The sequence below is a fragment of the Hypomesus nipponensis genome, chromosome 9 (genome assembly GCF_054491055.1).
Source record: "Hypomesus nipponensis isolate SF chromosome 9, ASM5449105v1, whole genome shotgun sequence".
In the NCBI taxonomy this organism is placed as follows: domain Eukaryota; kingdom Metazoa; phylum Chordata; class Actinopteri; order Osmeriformes; family Osmeridae; genus Hypomesus; species Hypomesus nipponensis.
The window spans coordinates 18,193,782-18,214,089 of NC_140369.1; the positions used below are offsets into that span (position 1 = coordinate 18,193,782).

A 20,308-nucleotide genomic window follows, 5' to 3' on the forward strand; every position below is an offset into this window, starting at 1 on the left:
GGGTGAAGGAGGGAGTGGAGGAGTCCCGAATGGGGAAGGGAGGGGGAGGAGTTGGGGCAGTAGTAGTAACGCTGTGTGTGTGTTTTTGTGAGAGTGTGTTTTTGCGCGCATGTGTTTGTGCATGTGTGTGTGTGTAGTTGCATGCATGAGTGTATGTGTGAGTTAGTGTGTGTGAGTGTGTGTGCCCTGGGTGTATCAGATTACAAGTCTGTTTCTCAAGCTTGTAAGAGGGTCTGCAAGAGACCCCCGACATCACCAACTGCCATACCCATTGTTGTATTGACTGTGTTTAGAAGTTTGTTGGAGTGTGTGTGTGCAGGAAGGAAGGGGTGAGTTTGTGTGTGTGTTGGGAGGGTCAGTTTACAAGTCATTTAGCATACCTCTGCCAGTGGTTCCAGATGTGGTGTGTACAGTAGTCTGGGTACTTGAGGAGGAACCATTCACCCACACTGCTGGCCATAGAGGGAGGAAGCGGCGACGGATGGAGAGTGCGCGCGGGGCTCGTGGTGTGTGCTCGTGCGCGCAAGCGTGTGTGCGCGAGCGTGTGTGTGTGCTCAGAGCCACCGCCTCCCCTGCGCGGACAGTCCTGGATTGCCTGTTGTTGATTGACATCCTGAAAACCGGCAGCAGCAGCAGCAGCCATGTCTGGCTGGGGAGGATTTAAAGGGTATTAGCATGACACAGGATCACACCTTTGTCCCGGCTGGCTCGCCAGCTCACCTCAGGGCATCCTCATAAGCCTATTAGGGACAAATGGAGCTCAGTGTTTTGTTCCCCTATCTGGCTTCATTGTATGTACAGGATCAGGGCTCCCCTCCAGCAGCAACAAGCCCAGAGGCGCAGAGAGGGAGGGAAACAGGAGAGGAGGAGAGAGGGTTCGTATGCAGTAGGGACTACCGGGAGGTTAGTGCACATTATACAGACTGGTGGACCAGCGAGATTCAAACGCAGGCCAGATCGGAGAGACGGGAGATCGAGATATACAAACAGCAGCGGATCAGAGAGGTTAGAATACAGGAGAAGACTCACTAGCCGCCGCGTTTCCAACTCAGACTGTTGGCTGCTGCCCAATAGAACAATAGGTAACAGACCAAGACTGGTCATGGACTGCACAGGAGAAACGGAATACCCTGAAACACTCGAAAACCAGAACGAGCTGCAAAAAAAAGGGGGGAGGAGGGAGGGGGGAGGAGGAGGGGGGGGGGGTTCTGCTCCTAAAGAAAAGCTTCGACACAGTTGATTATTACATAGCAAATGTCATAATGAAGAGTTACCCCCGCCCCCCCCCCCCCCTTATCCCCTTATTCACTACTGGGAGGAGGGGGGGCTCAGATAATTGGGGAGCAACCAGTGAGAAAAGGGGGTGTGGGACTGGGCGGGGGAGGGGCAGGGGGCATATAAGAGTTGCCGGAGCACAAGTAGTGCTTTATCGTCCCACCCCTGTTTGTGTCTCTCTCTCTCTCTCTCTCTCTCTCTCTCTCTCCCCGTGTGTGTGTGACAAACAAAACCTCAACTCATACCCTCTGCTCTCTCTCCCTCGCTCTCTCTCATGATCTGAGGAAACCCTAAACTTGATCCCTAGGACTCCCCTTCTGCGCTCTCTCGCTCCCTCTGTTTCTCTCCTTCGCACACCCTCCTCCACGGGACACGCGCTCGACACGGCAGGAGGATGACGAGGGCATCGGCGTGGAGAATGAATGGACCCGTCAGGACGCTGGCTCTGGCGTTGCTGCTCCTCGTCACGCTGACCCGCGGTGAGTCGCACACATCCATCACTCTTTCGGTCGGGGTTCAAAAGAAGCGAGGAGAGACAGAGCGAAAAGGGAGAAAACATGGGCATCTGCTGGGAGAGGGCTGGGAGAGGGGGTGGTCAAAGGGTGGGGCTGGGTGGAGAAGAGGGATTTGTGTGGTAGCGGTGGGGTTTTTGACAACAAAAACTTCCCCCGAATGACTCAAAAGGTATCTTCCTGAAAGCACGTTTCATATGGGTGAGCGTGCGTGAAGTTTGTTTTTCCAAATGTGACAAAGTGGTGGAAAAAAAAGATATTTTCCCTCCAGTGAGAGAAGTGTTACCTTGGCAAACAAAGAGGTCAGTTTCGAGAGAAGTCTGCCATGCAGGGAGCCACAGATTCGAAAGGGAACTGAGAAGACTTTGAAACAAGAAAAGAGTTATTTACTCATAGAAGATGGAGGGCCAAGCTGCTTTTAAAAGGCAGCTGGAACTTTTAGAGTTTCTTCTCGTCCTCTGTCTCTCAGCGAGGCGGTGTGGCAAGTTCTCCTTTGTTTGTGTGTGTGTGTGGGTGTGTGTGTGTATGTGAGAGAGGGGGGTTCTCCTCTGTGTGTGTTAGCGTGTGTGTTTGTGTGAGTCGGTGTATCTTGCTACGCCTTTGTGTGTGTGTCTGTGTGTGTGTGTGCGAGTTATCCTTTATGAGCGTAGGTACTTACTTGTGTGTGTGTCTGTAGGCACGTGTGTCAATGTGTGTTTGTGTTCTGGTGTGAGCTGGTAGAGAAGGCTGTGGATTCAGAGCCAGCAGGTGGCTGGTTGCGTGAGGATGGTAAGGAGAGGGTGAGGAGAGAGCGTGATGTGGGTGGTGTGGAGCTGTGTTGATACAGGAGGGGGTTGTTACCAAACACCCTGGGGTGAATCTATGGCGGTGCAGAGGCCCAGCATAAATAACTGCGAAGACCACAGTGACAGCCGCACGTAAGGTCATATGTTCATTTAGCAGACGCATTTATCCAAAGCGACATACAGGAAAGGTTTTGAACCTGTGACCTCTTCATCGGCAGTCAAATGCTTTAACCACTGAGCTACACCCATCCACATTCAAACTCGTCTGCGGCCACAACTTTGGTATTGCTGCTGGTACTGATTAGGCCGTCGCAAGAGCCATCTAAAGTGTACCAAGTATGTCATTTCACAAAGTGGGCTGTGTTGAGGTTGTTAGGGTAAGGGTTAGGGTCGGGGTATGTTGGGGCTGTGAGTGTATGTCTGGACATGGGTGAGAGTATGCAGGAACGCGTGTAGGAGTGTGTGTGTGAGTGTGTGTGTGAGTGTGTGTGTGTGTGTGTGTGCAGTGAGTATGTAGGAGCATGTGTATGTGCGTGCGGGATGGCGTGAGTGTGTCTAGGATGGTGTGTGTGTAGGGATGGGTGGAGTGCGGGCGCAGGGACTGGGGTGAAAAATGGACGCCCTGATTTGCCTAATTGAATACGTGTGTGGCGGTCATGGGAGCCATAGCTACGATGGGGTCTATATGACACAACAGCCCACTCTGTTCTGTAGAGGGGGGCTGACGATCTTCTAGCGAAAGGCCACATTCGGTGTGTATACAGAACCCTCCTACTGCCTGGCACCACAACAGTCTCTTTGAGCTCCAATGTATGGAAAAATCTGGGACGAAAGATAGACGGAATGAAAGAGAGAGAAACAGAGAACATTTAAAAAGAGAGAGGAAAATAGAGAGCAGGGCGAGAGGAAGGGAGGGAGGGAGGGAGGGAGGGAGGGAGGGAGGGAGGGATGGAGGGAGGGAGGGAGGGAGGGAGGGAGGGAGGGAGGGAGGGAGGGAGGGAGGGAGGGAGGGAGGGAGGGAGGGAGGGAGGGAGGGAGGGAGGGAGGGAGGGAGCACGTGTGTGAGAAAAGTGGAGGGAAATGAGAACAAGGCAGGCAGAGTTTGTTTTTAAAGTCGTTCTTCTCCTCCCTGGCCACAGCCGAATGTTTCTCTTCAGTCCACCCCAGGTGTTTGTTCTATTCTACCTTCATCTTTACATTATTCATTTTCACAGGGTTCTGTAGACTTTCCATCATCAGAGTTCAAACAAAGACAGAACGAAAAGACAACCAAACTAAACACGACTCAACAAAAAAGAATGAACACATTTCAACACAGTGATGCATTTTCCACAAAATGAAAATAAATGATTCCAAACACAGTTTGGACCGTTGGGTTCAGTGAAGTTCTACATCAGGTCTGCACTGGTTCTTAGCTGACAATTCTACTGGTGCATTTGCGTAAACATCAACCTATATCTGTATGTACTTTCCCTCGAGTACACTGCTTTGTTCAGTAGCTTACAACAATCACCAGGCTGGACTGAACTTTACTGCCAGTCTCAAGTATGTAATTATGTAAATCATAGGCTTACACTTTGTTTTAGTAACCTTCACACACAACTCAGGACAATAACACACACAGACACACACACCCCCCAAACTGTCACTACTCATATGAAGTAAACAAGATAGCTGAGTTATGCTGCAGAATAACATTCCATGCCTCGGAATCAAGTTAGAGCCATGAGGTTGCTAGTAAATAGATTAAATACACACATACACACACACACAAATGACTTAACCAGGGCCTCCACCTTGAAGTCACCTCCCTCTGATGTCATAATCATTTGGAACTTCTAATGAGAAGCAGGCTGCTCTCCCCAACATGCGCTTCATCTCCAGTCATGTGCACGTATTTGACATACCTCGCATCTCTGAGCAATTGGGGAATTTGCTTACTCACATTCTGCACCTTCTCACTCCATCTCCCACTGAGTCAGGCTGGATAGCGAACCCCTCCCTTGCCCCCATGAGGGCAAAGGTCAACTCCCCAAGATCTGGACCAATCTCAGGGGCGTGCCCTTTTGGTCTGTGGTTTCCCTGGTTGCTCGAAAAACGGCTTGCATTCCAGTGGTGTGTCTCGATCTGGTCTTGGAGGAGTGGGACATTTGTTTGTTGTTAAGGTTTACCCCCCCCCCCTCTCCCCCCCCCCACACCTTTTCTCTCTCTGGTCTGAATCATTGTCCTAACCCCCCCCCCCCCCCTCCCCCCCCCCCTTGCTTTCTGGTCTGAAACATCTGCCCTACCGATAGCCCTCGACACAACGGCTACTCAGTCAAGCTAATGGATGCAGCACTGAAACTGTAGTGGACGATTGATGACGCATGTTTTTTTTTCTCAAACGCACACACATACCTGTGCACACAGACACACACACGAGAACCAGATGTCGTGTTTCCTGACTTAAGTTCCCAGAACCAATCTGACAGAGTCCCAGGCTAGGGTGTATGAAAGCGTGTGTGTATGTGTGTGTGTGTGCGCGGCTATGTCTGCTATGACTGATTGGAGCCATGAAAGCTAATGTTCCATGCCGAGGCAGTGGAGGGGCAGGGTTCTCCAGGGTTCTCTGGGGTTCTCCTGGATTCTCCAGGCTTCCTCGAGGACAGACGGAGGGGTCAGGATTGCAGGTCAGGCCTCTGCTGTTCCACTGAGTCTCGAGTTCCACTGCGTGTTTAACCCCTCAGGGACCAGCTCCAGTGTCACATTCCTCAGCGATCTCAGTCGTTCACAGCAGGCCGATCCTCAGCAGGCCTGCGACCACACAGCCTCGCGTCCCACCCAGTCCACAGAGACCCAGAGAGTAACCACAGAGTCCAACAACCCCACACCCGAGTGTCACTGCACCAGACCAGAGCAGAGTCCAACAGCCCCAGTCTAATTGGATGAATACATTGATGCCCGAATTAGTCCATTAACCACAATCGATACGAGGAGTGTCTACTGTTGATGAATGCAAAATTGGATTTAGATTATATGCATCAATCAATACTGACAACGCTGATAAGACAATGACGTCAAACCTGCACGCACATCCTTCGCCACCCCCCCCCCCCCCCCCCTCGATTCAAATAATACTCCTCATCCCAGTCCTGAGAGCCTGCTGCATTAGTCATGTTAGACAGTGGACGAGAAGACTTGACAGTCCTGAGGAAGGGGGGTCAGACACGGCAAGAGAAGTGAGTGTGTATGTGTGCGCGCGTGCGTGTGTGTAATCAGAGCCCGGAAGCACCCTGCCCCCCCCCCCCCCCCCCCACCCACCCATGTCTCCCATTCCTTCTCAACCCCAGTCCTTCACACGCACCTTGCATGAGCATGGTGTGCGTGATGAATGCATATCAAGGACCCACAGACACGAAGAGATATTTCAGGCAGGTCCGCAGATGCCGGGCGGGGCGCCTCCCTCGCACTCAGCACGGGAAGTCAGCCTTGCAGATGCGGGAAGTCTCGGAGATGAATGAGACAGCTCGATTTGGAGTTGGCGTGTCGGGGCCTCCCTGTACAAACCCCCGTCTCATGTGGTCGCCGTGGCACGCCGTGCGGAGTAGGGCGGAGGCGGGCGGAGGCGGGCATGTCGGACGGTCTGGGTTTGGCTCCGTAGTCCGGTTTCCGTCTGGGGGACTGTGCTACCTCAGGAGCTTTCCGGCAGGGGCCCGGGACACATCCTCTCAGAAGTACTGACAGGGATTTTTTTTTCGTTTAACCTTTATTTAACCTTGAAAAAAAAAAATCCCCTTGAGACATAGTGTCTTTTTCAGAGGAGACCGGGCCAAGAAAGGCAACGGAGCAGTGTTTAAAAGTAACACTGACACAGCATGTGACAGTACATCCAGTAAAAACATCTTCCCAGACACCTAAATATACACGTGGAGAATTCAGCGTATGGGAAACGTCTACATTCCTACAACTTCGACCAGGGTCTTAAACTCAGATACGGGATACGCGGGACAGAGGGAGTGAGATAGGGACTAGGGGGGAGGGAGCTTGGCACGGGGGGGGGGGGGCAGGCAGAGAGAGCCTGGGACCAAGCGACTAAGAGCCAGGGGCCCGAGAACCAGGAAGAGAGAGCAAGGGGCCTGGGGTCAAAGGGGGCCTGGGGGATTTCCTGTGCATTGGCTGTACGTGACTGGGAAAGGGTTACGGCACGGAGAAATAGTGTGGGGGGGGGGGGAGATGGAGGGAGGCTGAAAGGCCGTGAGAGGGCAGGGCGAGGGTAAGGAGAGAAGAAGAAAGGAGGAGAGGAGGAGAGTGGCAGAGAGGAGAGGTTCTGCCGACATGTCCTTTTCCTCCACTGCCACATTCTTCCATGTGATGGTCTCGAGGGAGGTGGGAGGAGGAGGGGGGGGGGGGGGGGGGGGTCTGAGGATGTCCAGACCACAGCCGTCAATCCAACCAGACTGGTGGGAAAATCCGGGGGAGAGAATGGGGGGAGTCGATACGATCGAAATAACATCTGGAGCACGGTGACTGAGCGTGTGTATACACGTGTGCTGTGTGCGTGTGTTGAGCTGGGGAGGGATGGGGATGCGGGTGGTCGTGGTACCGAGCGAGGGAGGGGGCTTGGCGGTTCTGCTCCCCAGCCGCGCCGACAGAGAGGGAGACTCCGACCCAGAGGCGGGGGGGCGACTCTACTGAAACCAGGACAGGAGAGAGGCTAGGAGGGGTGGAGTAAGTTACGCGCCCCGAGGGTGGACGGAGGTCCACATTAGAGGGAGAGGGAGGGGAGGGGTGGTCAGGGACAGGGAGGTCAGGAGAGGGTAGTGGGGGGGGGGGGGTTAGATGAGGGAGGAGGGGGGGTGGGGGGTGACGGGGGTCAGCTCTGTGACAATGCGTGGGTGATGTATCCATTACGGGTCACAACTGAGGTCAGGTCATCCATCTGACCCCACGCTCCTTCCCCCCCCCCCTCCACCCTCGCCACGACCATAACCCTCTCCAGAGCCCCCTCTCCCCCTGACCCGACTGAATGAAGGTGACCTGAATCCACCCATCTTGCAGACACCCCCACACCTCCCTGACAGAGGGCAGTAGATCATTAATATTATCACTGCAATAACAGTTCAAGGTTTCAAGTGCCCAAAATCGACTCATGTAGTCATCCAATCGGAGCAGTTGAAGAGAATCAAAACAAAACCATAGCAAACAAAACAACAGGCAAAGCAAATGGTGGTCAAATTAGGGCCCAGGCAATAATGAGCTTTGTAATGAGGCGATTACCATGTTAACGTCAAAATGTTTTGAAGCTTGTGTGCTATGGGGGGCAGTGCGTGTGTTTGTGTGAGTGAGTGAGTATATTTGTTTCTTAGGGTGTGTTTGTGAGTGAAAAAATATGTTTTGAGCGTGCGTGTATGTGTAAATGAGAATGTGTGTTTATGAGGGTGCGGGTGTGTGCGTGTGTGTCAGTGACTGTGTTTTTGAGGGTGTGTTTGTGATTGAGCATAATGTGTGTTTGAGGTTACTTGCGTGTGTGTGTGGTCGACCTGATGTGAGGGTACACTAGCCTAGCGTCTAGTTTGCTTCACGGTGAGTTGTGTTTGTTCTGCTTTCCTGGGCTAAGCATCTCTCCTTACCTAACCTGGCAACCAGGTTTATGAGTATTCTGCGGTTGCCATGTCATCATGGCTGTGACGCCAGGAAAATCTACTCCAGCTTGCTCCCATCTTAAAAACACAGCTTCTACGGTCTCAGAAAATAGAATTTGAAGGGGATCCAGTCCACCCCTCACCGCATAATTAGTCATTTTAAAGGAGAGCAATGACCACTTTCCTTCAGCCTTGTTTGGAGGTGAAGACAAGGGGAATTATTACGACAACTACAACCAGCTGCCTCTGACCTCTGACCCCTGACACCAGACTATCACACCGTGCGCAGTACGCGTTTCCCCCATCAGGTCTCCCCCATCCCCGTCATCCAGTGTAAACATGGAGAGGGGGAGAGAGAGAGAGGACGGAGAGAGAGCGAGAAAGACCACCCACCCAGAGATATGAGATATGAGGGCCAGCAACTGCAGCAATGTGGGGGGGGGGGCAAGGTCAGGGAGTCCTTGTCCTGTCAGTGCCCCCATATCTCACCCCAGCCCCAGCCCCGGCCTCAGGTCTCACGCCCAGTCCCATCCCCTCTCTCACCAGTCTCAGCTGTAGCCTTGCGTGCAGCAGTTTATGCGTTTAGGCTTCATATCTCGAGCAGCAGACAGTAAAACTAAATCTAGAGGGCAACACAAGTTGCCGGGCAACACAAGCAACAGCTGAGGCGAGGGGGGTGCGACCCTGAGTGTGCTGTGACACCTCCCTAACCCCGCCCACACACCTGCCGACCTGGCACATGTCACACACTGGCTGTATGTGTGTGTGTGAGTGTCAGTGTGAGAGAGTGTGCGTGTCTGTTGGTGTGTGTGTGTACAAGGGTGCATGTGTGTGTGTGTTAGTAGTAGTTCCAACAGATGAATAAACGGCACAAACATGGACGATAGAGCTGGGATGAAACATCAACGTCAATGTTCATGAGGATAAATGGAGAGGGAGAAAAAAGAGAGAGTCAGAGCATAAGAGTGAGACAGAGTAAGAAAGAGAATTGGGCAGAGAGAGAGAGAGAGAGAGAGAGAGAGAGAGAGAGAGAGAGAGAGAGAGAGAGAGAGAGAGAGAGAGAGAGAGAGAGAGAGAGAGAGAGAGATGGTAATGAGATCGGCAGTGGTACGAAGATGCCTGGGCAGTGAGGTCATTGTTTTGTGAGGGAACAGAGAGAGGAGAAGAGGACAGGAGAGGAGAACAAATCAGAGAGGAGATAAAGGAGAGGAGAAGAGAGGGGAGAGCGGAGGAGAAGAGAGAAGAAGAAAGAGGCGAGGGATACGGAGGGGGGGGGGAGGGCTGTCAAGGCTGCTTGCTTCCCATTAGAAGCACAGTAAACATATTGAATTGGGAGAAAAAACAGATTCTAGTCCGAGGCTTCCAAGGACCTCGAACACCCATGTGTCTGAAAACATGCTGGGAGCTCTGTGAAGCATCAAGGGTATGACTGCAGAACACAAAGCCCACGTCAGGAGCTGTGGAGGTTATGTAGAGCATAGTTACTTGCCAGCTTTGCAGATCCGCACGCAACGTCTTATATGCTATTCTATGTGTTGATTTATCCATGGTTGCTGAATATTTATAAACGCTACTTGTTCAATTAATTTATAGGAGATAAGAAAGATTGGCGGTAGGAGAGATTGGAGAATATGAAGTTTTAAAAGGAACATATGATGTTATTCAACGGCATGAAGAAACTGCAGCTTCTGTAGGCAGTGGATTTCACAAGGGCGTTCCGCTGCTTAACAGGCTGGATGGAAACTTGATTCGGTCACAAGGTTATATCCTGGAGAGGAGTTCCCAGAATCAGACCCCTCCATCCTTATCTGGGTCCGGACATGAAGGAACACACAGATGCTGTATATGTGGCCAGGGTTACAGCAGATCGCGTATGACTCATTGTTTCTATGTGACATATGTGTCTCCACGTGAGACAACAGACATCTGTCTGAGCGCGTGTGTGTATGCGAGTGTGCTTGTGTGTGTGAGCGTGTATGTATGCGAGTGAGAGTGTATGTGTGTGAGAGTGTGCACATATTTCTACGCGAGTGGGTGTGTGTGAGCGAGTGTGTGTCATAAGTATGTATGTCTCATGTATGTCAGTGGTAGCCATTACTCAGTGGAACCATCCTCATAGCCTTAGCATATAACACCTCTCTAAATGGGTCATGCCAACAATGACTAAATCAATCAAATACACACACAAATATAACATTTTACAGACCATGACAGGCCGGAGAGGTGCTAAGCAGCTGCTTCTGAAAAGGTATCATCTAAGAGTGCAATCTGAGGTGGGTCACGATCAATACCTAACAATACTGCTACCGTGCGGCTTCCAGGAAGTCTCCCCGGTGTTCATAAGATCCCGATTGAAAGGAAATGACATGAGGTGGAGAGAAAGAAAGATAGACAAGGGTTAGAGAGAGAGAGAGATTTCTCTGGTGGCCCCGTTGGCCCAGTCCCAGAGAGAGTGCTAGAGGCAGTCTAGGCCTTTCTCCCAGCCAGGCCCCTGGGTAGGACTGACAGGACTGGGTTTATTGAAACAGGCTGTGCACTGATCCCTCAGCTAGCTATTAATTACACCCAGTCCTTTATTTCTGACACATAATTGATTTCAGGTCAGGGTGTGTGTGTGTGTGTGTATGGGTGTGTGCATGTGTGAATGCGTGTATGCATGTATATGCGTGTATTTGTGTATGTGTCTGTATGGGCGTTGCCTGTGAGTTAGTGAGTGACTGCGTTGCTTCAACACGCACATCTCACCCTTTCAATTGAGGCTTAATGAGATGGCTGGGGCTGGAGTCCAGCCATACCACACTCTCTGGGAGTGGCCAGGCTCTGGGCTGCCTGTTTACACACATGCTCTCCATTAATACTGAGCAGAGCAGCGGGCAGAGCTGCAACACGATCCCTTGCTGGCGGCTCGTCTCCAGCTAGCTAGCATCCACCTGTCTGGTCGAAGAAGGAACCTGTGGTAGTCTCACAACTTGTGCAGGGAGTGGCAGAACACATCCACAAGCATGCCAGTGTGTCCACGGGAGACCTTGTCTCCCATTGGGTCAGGAGCAGTGGATATCAGCAGTGCCTCGGGGGGCCCAGTCCCCATGTTCACCCACGTATCCTGGCCAGTGGACATGGACAGCAGAGTGGTTTTCCTAAGAAGTCAACAGGAGCGGGACAATTCGAATTCACTTCATTTCGATTACCGCTTAGCGAAAGCAGCTTATCGCAAACCGTGTGGTCTCTCATCCAATCAAACCGAATGTCTTTTGAATAGTTCTCTTTCCAAGCAATGTCACAGAGGGCTTCACAGACGTCCAGAGACCTGCAACAATAACCAACCTAAATCCTCAGAGGCTTGAGGCAAATGAAAGCACAGGCATTAGCATAACCACCCCCTTCTCCTCTCTTGTAGTTCAACACTTCTCAAACACTTCCTGGGGGACCCTGTTGTCACGGTAGTGGCGTGTAAACATTGTGTCGACGCGTCCCAGTCGGTGACGTCCAGTCTGCCATGTTGTCATTGTCTTCCAGGTGGCGTGGCAGCCCAGGAGGACGAGGAGGAGAGCAAGGTGACTGCAGAGGATGCAGCAATGGTGAATGCAGATCCCATCCGAGGGGATATGATCGCGCCCACTTCAGAGGAACCTGGTGAGACTGAGCATCAGAACATCTTCCAGATGTCTAAGGCGTCCTCCGAAAATCCTCCTCCTACTTTTTTAAACAGGAATGATGTCAGCCAGTCAGGCTGTGAGGATGCCACTTACTGACAAGTTGAGGGTTCACTTCCTGTCAAACAGATGGGTTTACTTCTTTGTCAGGATGTGATGTCACTTCCGGTCAATATGAGATGTCCCTTCCTGTTACTTTAACCTTTAGAGGAGTGAGTTCTAAATATTACCGACGCTGCCACCAGAGTGAGTTATTTTTTCAAAACGAAAGCTAGCTAGCTTTAGTTAGCTTCCGTTACCTAGCAACCTAGCATTATACTCGTAGCAATGCTACTAACTGCTAGTGTTACTTGTTAGCCTCCTAATTGTAAATTTTGAAGCCATACTATAGCGTTTGTCATATAGTTTTTGTCTATCGGAAAATAGTCGGTTGGAATGTTCAGAATCACATATATGTGACGGTACTCTGTGGGGCCCGCTTTCGAACGATCACATATACGTGACGCTACTAATCAACGGGTTAATAACCATGTAGGCAGTCTTGCCAGTAAAACACATGGGGCATATGGCCTTAGCACTGACCCTCACCTCAGACAACTGGGCAGGCCCATCCGGCAGCCATGATACTGTAGATTTAGTCACAAATTTCCGTGGTTTATGCTTAGCCTGGCCATCGATGTGAACAGCTTTGCTCAAAGAGGTTCTTGTGTTCTCAGCGCCGGAGACGCCCCAGGTCCAGATCTTTGTGTGGCCCGACCCCAACCTCACTAACCCAACTTACGCCCCAGACGTGATGGACATAGGTGAAGAAAATGACGTCACCACGCCTGTGGCCCCAGAGGGGGAAGGGAAGGTTGAGCCTGCGGCGGATGTGGAGCATCACAGGGGGGATGGAGGTGATGACCTCCCCCAGACCCAGACCCAAGCCCCCATGATCCCCCACACCTCCCAGGCCAGCGGCGGAGGCCTCCTTCCTGAGGTGAGACACCAGCTCAGGGAAACCAGAGGTTATTTTCGTTATTGCGTCGTGCCAGGGAGATGAGATGTGGCTACTTTGCACTGTGCCTGGTAAATACAAACAGGTGACTCTGAGCAGTACCTTGACTCTGACCACAGAAATGTTGTTTGAACGACGTACTTCTGATCCTGGAACTACCGTAATCCTTGTTGCTTCATTCTCTCTCTCTCTCTCTCTCTCTCTCTCTCTCTCTCTCTCTCTCTCTCTCTCTCTCTGTCTCTCTCTCTGTCTCTCTCTCTCTCTCTCTCTCTCTCTCTCTCTCTCTCTCTCTCTCGTTCTCTCTCTAGGCTGACGTTATGTGTGTAAACAAGGAGAAGGTACAGGACAAAGATGCAGTCAGTCTGACACTGAAGACCTCCTCCTCATGCGTAAGTATTTGAACCTCTGGCTGTGTGAACATGGATACATGGATAGATGGATTAGAACGTTTGTGTTCTGCGTGGAACAGAGGCCGACACTGATGCGGCTCTGTGTTCCAGCCTGAGGAGCTAGGAGACTGTGATGGAGAAGTGTGATCTCAGTGGAGTTGGCAGTAGGAGGTGGCAGGGGAATGGAAAGGAAGGAAGCAAAAGTGCACCCACAGGATTATGTAACACACACACACCTGCACACACACACACTGTACCCACTCTCTCTTACACTTACACACACACACACACTACTGAAAGGTTTCCACCTGCATTCCTGATCTGCCTCTAAGGAAGCACTCCCAGCAGTATCCAACACTGTTATTTTTCCCTTCACACACACACACACACACACACACACACACACACACACACACACACACACACACACACACACACACACACACACACACACACACACACACACACACACAGCTTTAAACTGACCAGCCCCTAAGGCTCACCCTTGTGCAGGAAAGGAGGAAAAGGACTTTGTTTACAGAGATGCCAATTCCAATAGGCCCCAGTCTTTTATCAAGCCCACGGCCCCTCAGCTAAGCAGGAAATACCTCCTCATAGGACAGCAATGATTAATATCCCTCCAATGGCTAGTGAACAAGGAGGCCAGTGATGCTGCAGCTCCTCCCCCTGCTCTGTCTGCCAGGTGAGGCCTGCGGTCAATGGGATTTCTGTTGCACCTCCAGGCTCCTCTACAGCTGTGAGGTCTGGAGAGAAGGGAGGGAGGGAGGGAGGGAGGGAGGGAGGGAGGGAGGGAGGGAGGGAGGGAGGGAGGGAGGGAGGGAGGGAGGGAGGGAGGGAGGGAGGGAGGGAGGGAGGGAGGGAGGGAGGGAGGGAGGGAGGGAGGGAGGGGTAGAGAAAGAGAGAGGGATAGGAGAAAAGGGAGAGAGGAAGCGAAGGAAAGGAGAATAGGGAGAGAGGGAAGAAGGAAGAGAGGGAGGGAAAAGAGGGAGGTGGTGATAGGTAGGGAGATAGGGAGACAGGGAGAGATGAAGGGAAGGAAAGAGGGAGAATTGGAAAGATGGAGGGAGGTAGAGAGAGAGAGGGAAAGATGAAGGGAGCAAAAAGGTAGAGAAAGGAGAGAGGGAGAGGGTGTTGAGAGCTGAGGGCAGAGGGCAGATGGGGGGCGTGGGGTGCAGTTTGCTCTGGGGTGTATATCAAAGGGATTCTTCTGCTTCTTAGGAAAACTGTCTGGATGTACCAGCTGGAGTTGCTCTAGGATTTTTCTGGGCTGGACTGGGCTGTACTAGATTTACTTGTACCGGACCAAACTAGACTAAACAGGTTTACTCTTAACTGGACGCCCCCCCCCCCCCTCAAAATTGTGTCAAAAAATCTTACATATACACCGGATTATTCTAATAAAGTCTTCCACAACCTTTCAATTTTCAAAAATGTTTTAAACAAAACTCACATGAATTGCTCATCTCTGAAAATAGCATTCAATCCACGCAAATATTAAACACTTTTTCAAAATTGTGTGCGTATTTGTGTACATTCTGAAGATTTTTTGCGCTGTGAATTTGCACTGTCAGTTCTGTTTTTCAATAAAGGGTTGGATATTAATGCTTTTTTATTTTTTTGTCCGATTCATCGATTAATCGAAAAAAGAATCGACAGATTAATCGATTACTATAATGACTGTTAGTTGCAGCCCGAGTTCGTTCAACTTCTGGTCTCTCCTGTCGCATCCCTTCCTCCCATTTTCTCCACTCTTATCCCTTCCAGCGGCCTCTCTGAAGATGGGACTAAGTACCACTCTGTGACAGGGTGCTTACAGGGGGGATTGGCTTATATCACATTACACAGAGGACCGTTGCACAGGATGGTTATATCTCTGATGGGTTAAGGTGAGAGGAGGGAGAGGGAAAAGGAGAAATAAAAGGTTAGAGAAGCAGGGACTAGAAGAGTAAAGAAAGAAGAAGAAATAGATAGACGGAAAAGAGTTGAAAAGAGATGTTGTGAAACATAAGTCATGCCAGAGACACCTGTGTTGTATGGAAACACAACATCTGTAACAGGAAAAGAAAAATACTAACCAAAGAGGAAGCCCTTTGTTCAAACGTTGTTATTGGTCCACCCAAAATTACATTTGCTCAGTAGTAACTCCTTTATCTGGTATGTGTGTGTGTGTGTGTGTGTGCGTGCGTTGACAGGAGGAAACCAGGTTGAAGATCAAGAGTGTGCTGGAGCATCTGTGTGGTCCAGATTGCAAGCTGGAGGTGTACCAGGAAGACAACACTAACCAGATCCTCATCTCTGGACCGTACATAGATGGTGAGTCACCACAGGCCTGTCTATCTGGCTCCATCCCCTCACAGCAATAAGAAATATCACTTTAAGAAATGAACACACTAACAGGGTTTTAGACCCTGGGTCAGAAAATAGTCAAGTAACCAACTTCACATTGTTTTGCAGAGGACGCTAAAGGAATGGCGGACAAGTTCAACAATGACAACATTAAAGATAAGGTAGAGAATCCCCTCCTTGAGATGTCGTCTCGTGTTTCCCTGAGCACCTCCTCTCTGACCCGTCCCAGGTCATCGGAGTTCACAGCTCGGAGATTCCTCTCTCTCATCAGCCCTGAGAGGAACGGGGGACCACCACCTAAACCTGTGGCTTTAATTAGTGTGGGAGGGATGTGGGAAGAGAGAGAGAGAGAGAGAGAGAGAGAGAGAGAGAGAGAGAGAGAGAGAGAGAGAGAGAGAGAGAGAGAGAGAGAGAGAGAGAGAGAGAGAGAGAGAGAGAGAGAGAGAGAGAGAGAGAGAGAGAAAGAGAGAGAGAGAATTAGAGAGAGGATCCAGATGATTGATCCATCCCATAATCTCAGCCGACGGCGTCAGAAAAACACGCGCCCTCTCCCGGCTCCTTCCAGGCTCCGTGTTGACGGGCAGACCCCGGGTGACAAACCCGACAACCACAAACTCAGATGGATGATTTTATCCGATGACTCCTGCCATTCTAGCTTCCCAGTGGAGATGAGGAATGCTGAAGGGAGTCGGTCTCTCCGCCCCTGTGGCCTCCTGCCAAGAAGTATAGTGTAGTGGTTACACAGGCACACAATGTGCTGTCCCTATCTCTATCTCTCCTCACATCTGTCCTCACTCCCCATCTCCCTCAAGACTCCACCCTTTGTCCTACTTCACTAATAAGTCACCTTTATTCCATCTAGATTCACTCTATGAATTGTGGACCTGAAGGTTATCTTCTATTTACCTTCGGCTGTCCTTCATCTGTGCGGTGTGTGTGTGTGCACGCTCGTGCGCGCGTGTGTTACAGATTGACGTGGAGGATGCTGTTCCGCGCTGGGGTAAGAACTCCAGGGTTGTGCTGGTGTCCCTGCTCCTGGCTGGTCTGCTGTTGGCTGCTCTGCTGGTGGCAGGATATTACCTCAAAACTCACCGTGGCAACAATGCCAAGGGAGTCCGACTGGTGAGTGGCCACAGAATAGTAAATTACCTGCTAAAAAAAGATGAGATTATAGAGAAAAAGAGAGTGTAGCAGTTCCAGGGCAAGACAATAATAGGGGGAAGGAGTGAAGACCGGAGAGAAGAAATGTACCATGTGCCTACCACAATGACAACAGAACAGGGTTGCTTATTTTAAATAATAAATTTGAGGGATATGAATGACTTCTCATGTTTGCAAGCTGTATTTGCAACCAAGCTTATGACCCTATTAATATATCATTGGATACCACAGAAAAAACCTGCTATGGGCTCAGGTTTTTTACTTAGGGGTTGATGACGCGTGGTGATCGAACCACCTCTGTTACGCATACAGGATGTGGTTGGCTAGGGAGAAGCCCTGTGGTGACTTGTTGATGCGAAGCTGTTGTGACTGGATGCGAGGTGAGGCTTGTGGTTCGTCCTCAGCCATCTCTCTCTCTGTGACTCACACACAGCAGTGGAGGCGGCTAGATCCCATCTCTGCTGTCTCTGTCAGTCACACAGCGGTTTGCGGGGATTCATCACTTCTCCTACAAAGCTTATGCTATGAGATTTTTAAAAAAGCAGGGTTTGATTAGGAATGTGGAGCTGCCTTCCACGGGCTTCTACTGATTCACAGACTACTTTGTCAAGAAGTACCCTGTCATAAACCACTTTGTGACAGACTAGGATGTCAAAGTCCTGGTCACAGACCACCCCAGACTATTCTGTCACAGACTACCCTGTGACAGACCAGCCTGTCACAAGATGACCCTACCGCGTCAAATACTGCCAAGTCAAATGTTAGAAACAACCCTGTCATGTCACAGACCACCCAATTGCATTCTGCCATGTCACAGGCGTCCAGTCAGCTGACCTCAGCCTCCTCTTCTGAACGACCCCCAAAACATCTCCGTCTTTACCAACCACACTTCAGCTGTCCTCTATAACAACTTCGAATGGCATCGATCACATTTAGTGAAGGCTACTCAGCTTGACACAGAAATGCAATTATCGCTTTTATGTTCATCTTCAGCCAATGCCGGGAAATGGAGTAGAGCAGAGTAGAGGGGAGGAGGGGAAAGGAGAGAAGTATCGAGAACAAGTGTCGAGAACCAGGTCTCTTAACCCCTCTTCCTCTGCCCCTGTGCCCCCAGGCTGAGTCCTTCCAGGTGGACGAGGAGAACCAGGCCAACACCCTGGTGTCGGTGGCCCCCCTGCAGCCTCAGGAGCCCGTGGACAAACCCACCGTCAACGGGGAGTCCTCGCCCGACGACGGCAGGAGCCAGACCACGCCCACCAATGGACACTCTGCCACCCAGACCCCCGTGGCCGACACCCAGATGTAGAGGAGCTAAGGCACCCTCACACCCTCCTTCTCCACCTCCCTCTCCACCCTCTTCCTCCCACGTCTCCCTCCTCCTCCCTCCCCACTCTTACCCAATCCAGCCCTTTCCCTAGCCCCAATCCAGCCCCTTCCCTAGCCCCAATCCAGCCCCTACCCTAGCCTTAATCCAGCCCCCACCCTAGCCCCAATCCAGCCCTTTCCCTAGCCCCAATCCAGCCCCTTCCCTAGCCTTAATCCAGCCCCCACCCTAGCCCCAATCCAGCCCCACTCCCCTACATTCTGACGATGACAACGCCAAGGACTGGGATGATAACAATGATGCCTGTAATGTGAAGAGACTTGGGACCACTGGCCCCTGCTAAATAGGTGGCATTAGAGGAGCCTGAGTTTGGAAGTCTGGACAATAACCTAAAGCCACCATGACAACAAAGGCATATAGCTGCCATGACAACAACAACATATAGCTGCCATGACAACAGCAGCATATAGCTGCCATGACAACAGCAGGATGGCTGCTATGACAACAACGGCATATAACTGCATGACAACAGCAGCATGTGGCTGCTATGACAACAACACCATTCATATAGCCACCTTAACAACAACAGGAACTTCCTCGACTGCTGTCCAGAAACAATTAAGCTGTCCAGAAAACTGAAAATAAAACCAAAAGGGTAAAGTGAGGTTTCATGTTGTTCCCAGAGTGGAAGTGTTTATTGAACCTCACTGAACCATGGAGCAAGAAAAAGGAAAATGTGTTTAGTGCATGGCTGGATTGCATGATCTGTGTAGCTAGCAACTATTTGTGACTGATCGGCATGAAGAAGGCTTGAGAGAGGGAGGGGCAAGACCATGTCTTACATCTTTGTGCTGACTCCTATCAGTGATGTCAGTCTGTAGAGATGAGGAAGTTTCACAGTGAGGACCGATACGACTGCTCAGTCATCTGACCAGGTCTCACCAAAGACCAGCCACCCACACTGAGAGAAAACAGGCTGTGTTTGTTCGCTCCACAATTTTGTAGTGTGTTGCTATTTTTCATTGCGCCAACTTTCTATTGTACAGTTTCTTAAAATAAACGAACATGTAGGGTCTTTTTTTGTACCACTGAGTCTGCGAGAATGTTGAACTCCGGAGTAGCATTTGATCATTTCCCTGAAGCAGGACTTACAGACGTGGAGATTCTACGCTGGACAAATCCAGAGATCCAGTTTCTTTTGGTGCACTGCCGTGAAAACCCATCAACTTTTCTAATAATTAGTTAAATAGTTACAAAACAACTCCTAGCTTCTCTTTAAATGTGTTCATTTTGAAACTATGTACTTTTTCTTACGCGGATGAAAGTAAACATGTATTTTAGCTTTGTTTTTGGTTTGAATGACTTGTTTTCATAAAGTGTTAATCATGTAAATAGGCCGTACCAAACTCTGTTGGTAATATCTGTGTGTCATATAAACTATAATAGTGCCAATAATATGACTATTGCCTATTTGTCTTTCTGTATGTACAGACCCAGGACTCAAGAATCCAGAATCATGAGAGAATGTCCACATATACTTTCACTCACTCATGCACACTCGCACACACACACACACACACACACACTAACACACACTAACACACACACACACTAACACACAGATTCATCTATTATCAATAGCCTAACAGCTAAACACAACTTGAAGGGATCACAGCTTGCGGTATTTTGGGCCTTTCCCTCTGCCAAGTGTATGCCAGTCATGCAGGCGGTCTGGAGGATGATCCCTCTGTGGCCTCATCAGATAACCAGGCAGGAATGTGGGCTGCAGGACATGGGGAGGACACCTGTTGATATCTCCATTCAGACCTCACATGGGGAAGAAGCTACTGAAATAACACCTCCAAAAGATGGAAGGACCGACAGTCAGAGAGAGAGAGAGAGAGAAGTTAATAAAGTGGTCATTTAGCAGACGCTTTTCCCCAACGCTATGAACAGGGGGGGCAGTCAAATGCTCTAGCGCTGAGCTAAACCCAGAATGAGAGTGGGGCTGACGTCTAACCGAATCTGAAAGACACATGGTCAACATGGGAGTGAGAGGAGCTGCCCATGTAGCATCAAAGCTGTTTACATCAGGCTCTAACTGGCTCCAGAAGGCCCAGGGATCGACTCTGGGTTTTGTTTTTTAAACCATCAGGAAACAACTGCGGGCTACCCAGACCTCTCTACCCAACCCTCTCTACCCTGCCCTGGGAGGAGTGAAGGC

General features: G+C 50.4%; 1 protein-coding gene across 1 annotated transcript; it reads left to right on the plus strand.

The window, feature by feature from the left end:
- Positions 1-1,425: 1,425 nt before the first annotated feature.
- Positions 1,426-19,159, plus strand: LOC146273357 (uncharacterized). The gene is made up of 8 exons (XM_084706414.1): positions 1,426-1,754; positions 11,710-11,826; positions 12,563-12,825; positions 13,152-13,232; positions 15,446-15,566; positions 15,708-15,760; positions 16,569-16,721; positions 17,875-19,159. The coding sequence occupies exons 1-8, from the start codon at positions 1,670-1,672 to the stop codon at positions 18,064-18,066; spliced, it is 1,065 nt and encodes a 354-aa protein (XP_084562540.1). The 5' UTR covers positions 1,426-1,669; the 3' UTR covers positions 18,067-19,159.
- The last annotated feature ends 1,149 nt before the right edge of the window (positions 19,160-20,308 follow it).

Bases quoted from the DNA above. Each gene is read 5' to 3' on its own strand.
- LOC146273357 (XM_084706414.1), top strand. From the start codon at position 1,670: ATGACGAGGGCATCGGCGTGGAGAATGAATGGACCCGTCAGGACGCTG. The intron at 15,567-15,707 runs GTGAGTCACCAC...ATTGTTTTGCAG, and splicing joins CTCTGGACCGTACATAGATG to AGGACGCTAAAGGAATGGCG. The intron at 16,722-17,874 runs GTGAGTGGCCAC...CTGTGCCCCCAG, and splicing joins ATGCCAAGGGAGTCCGACTG to GCTGAGTCCTTCCAGGTGGA.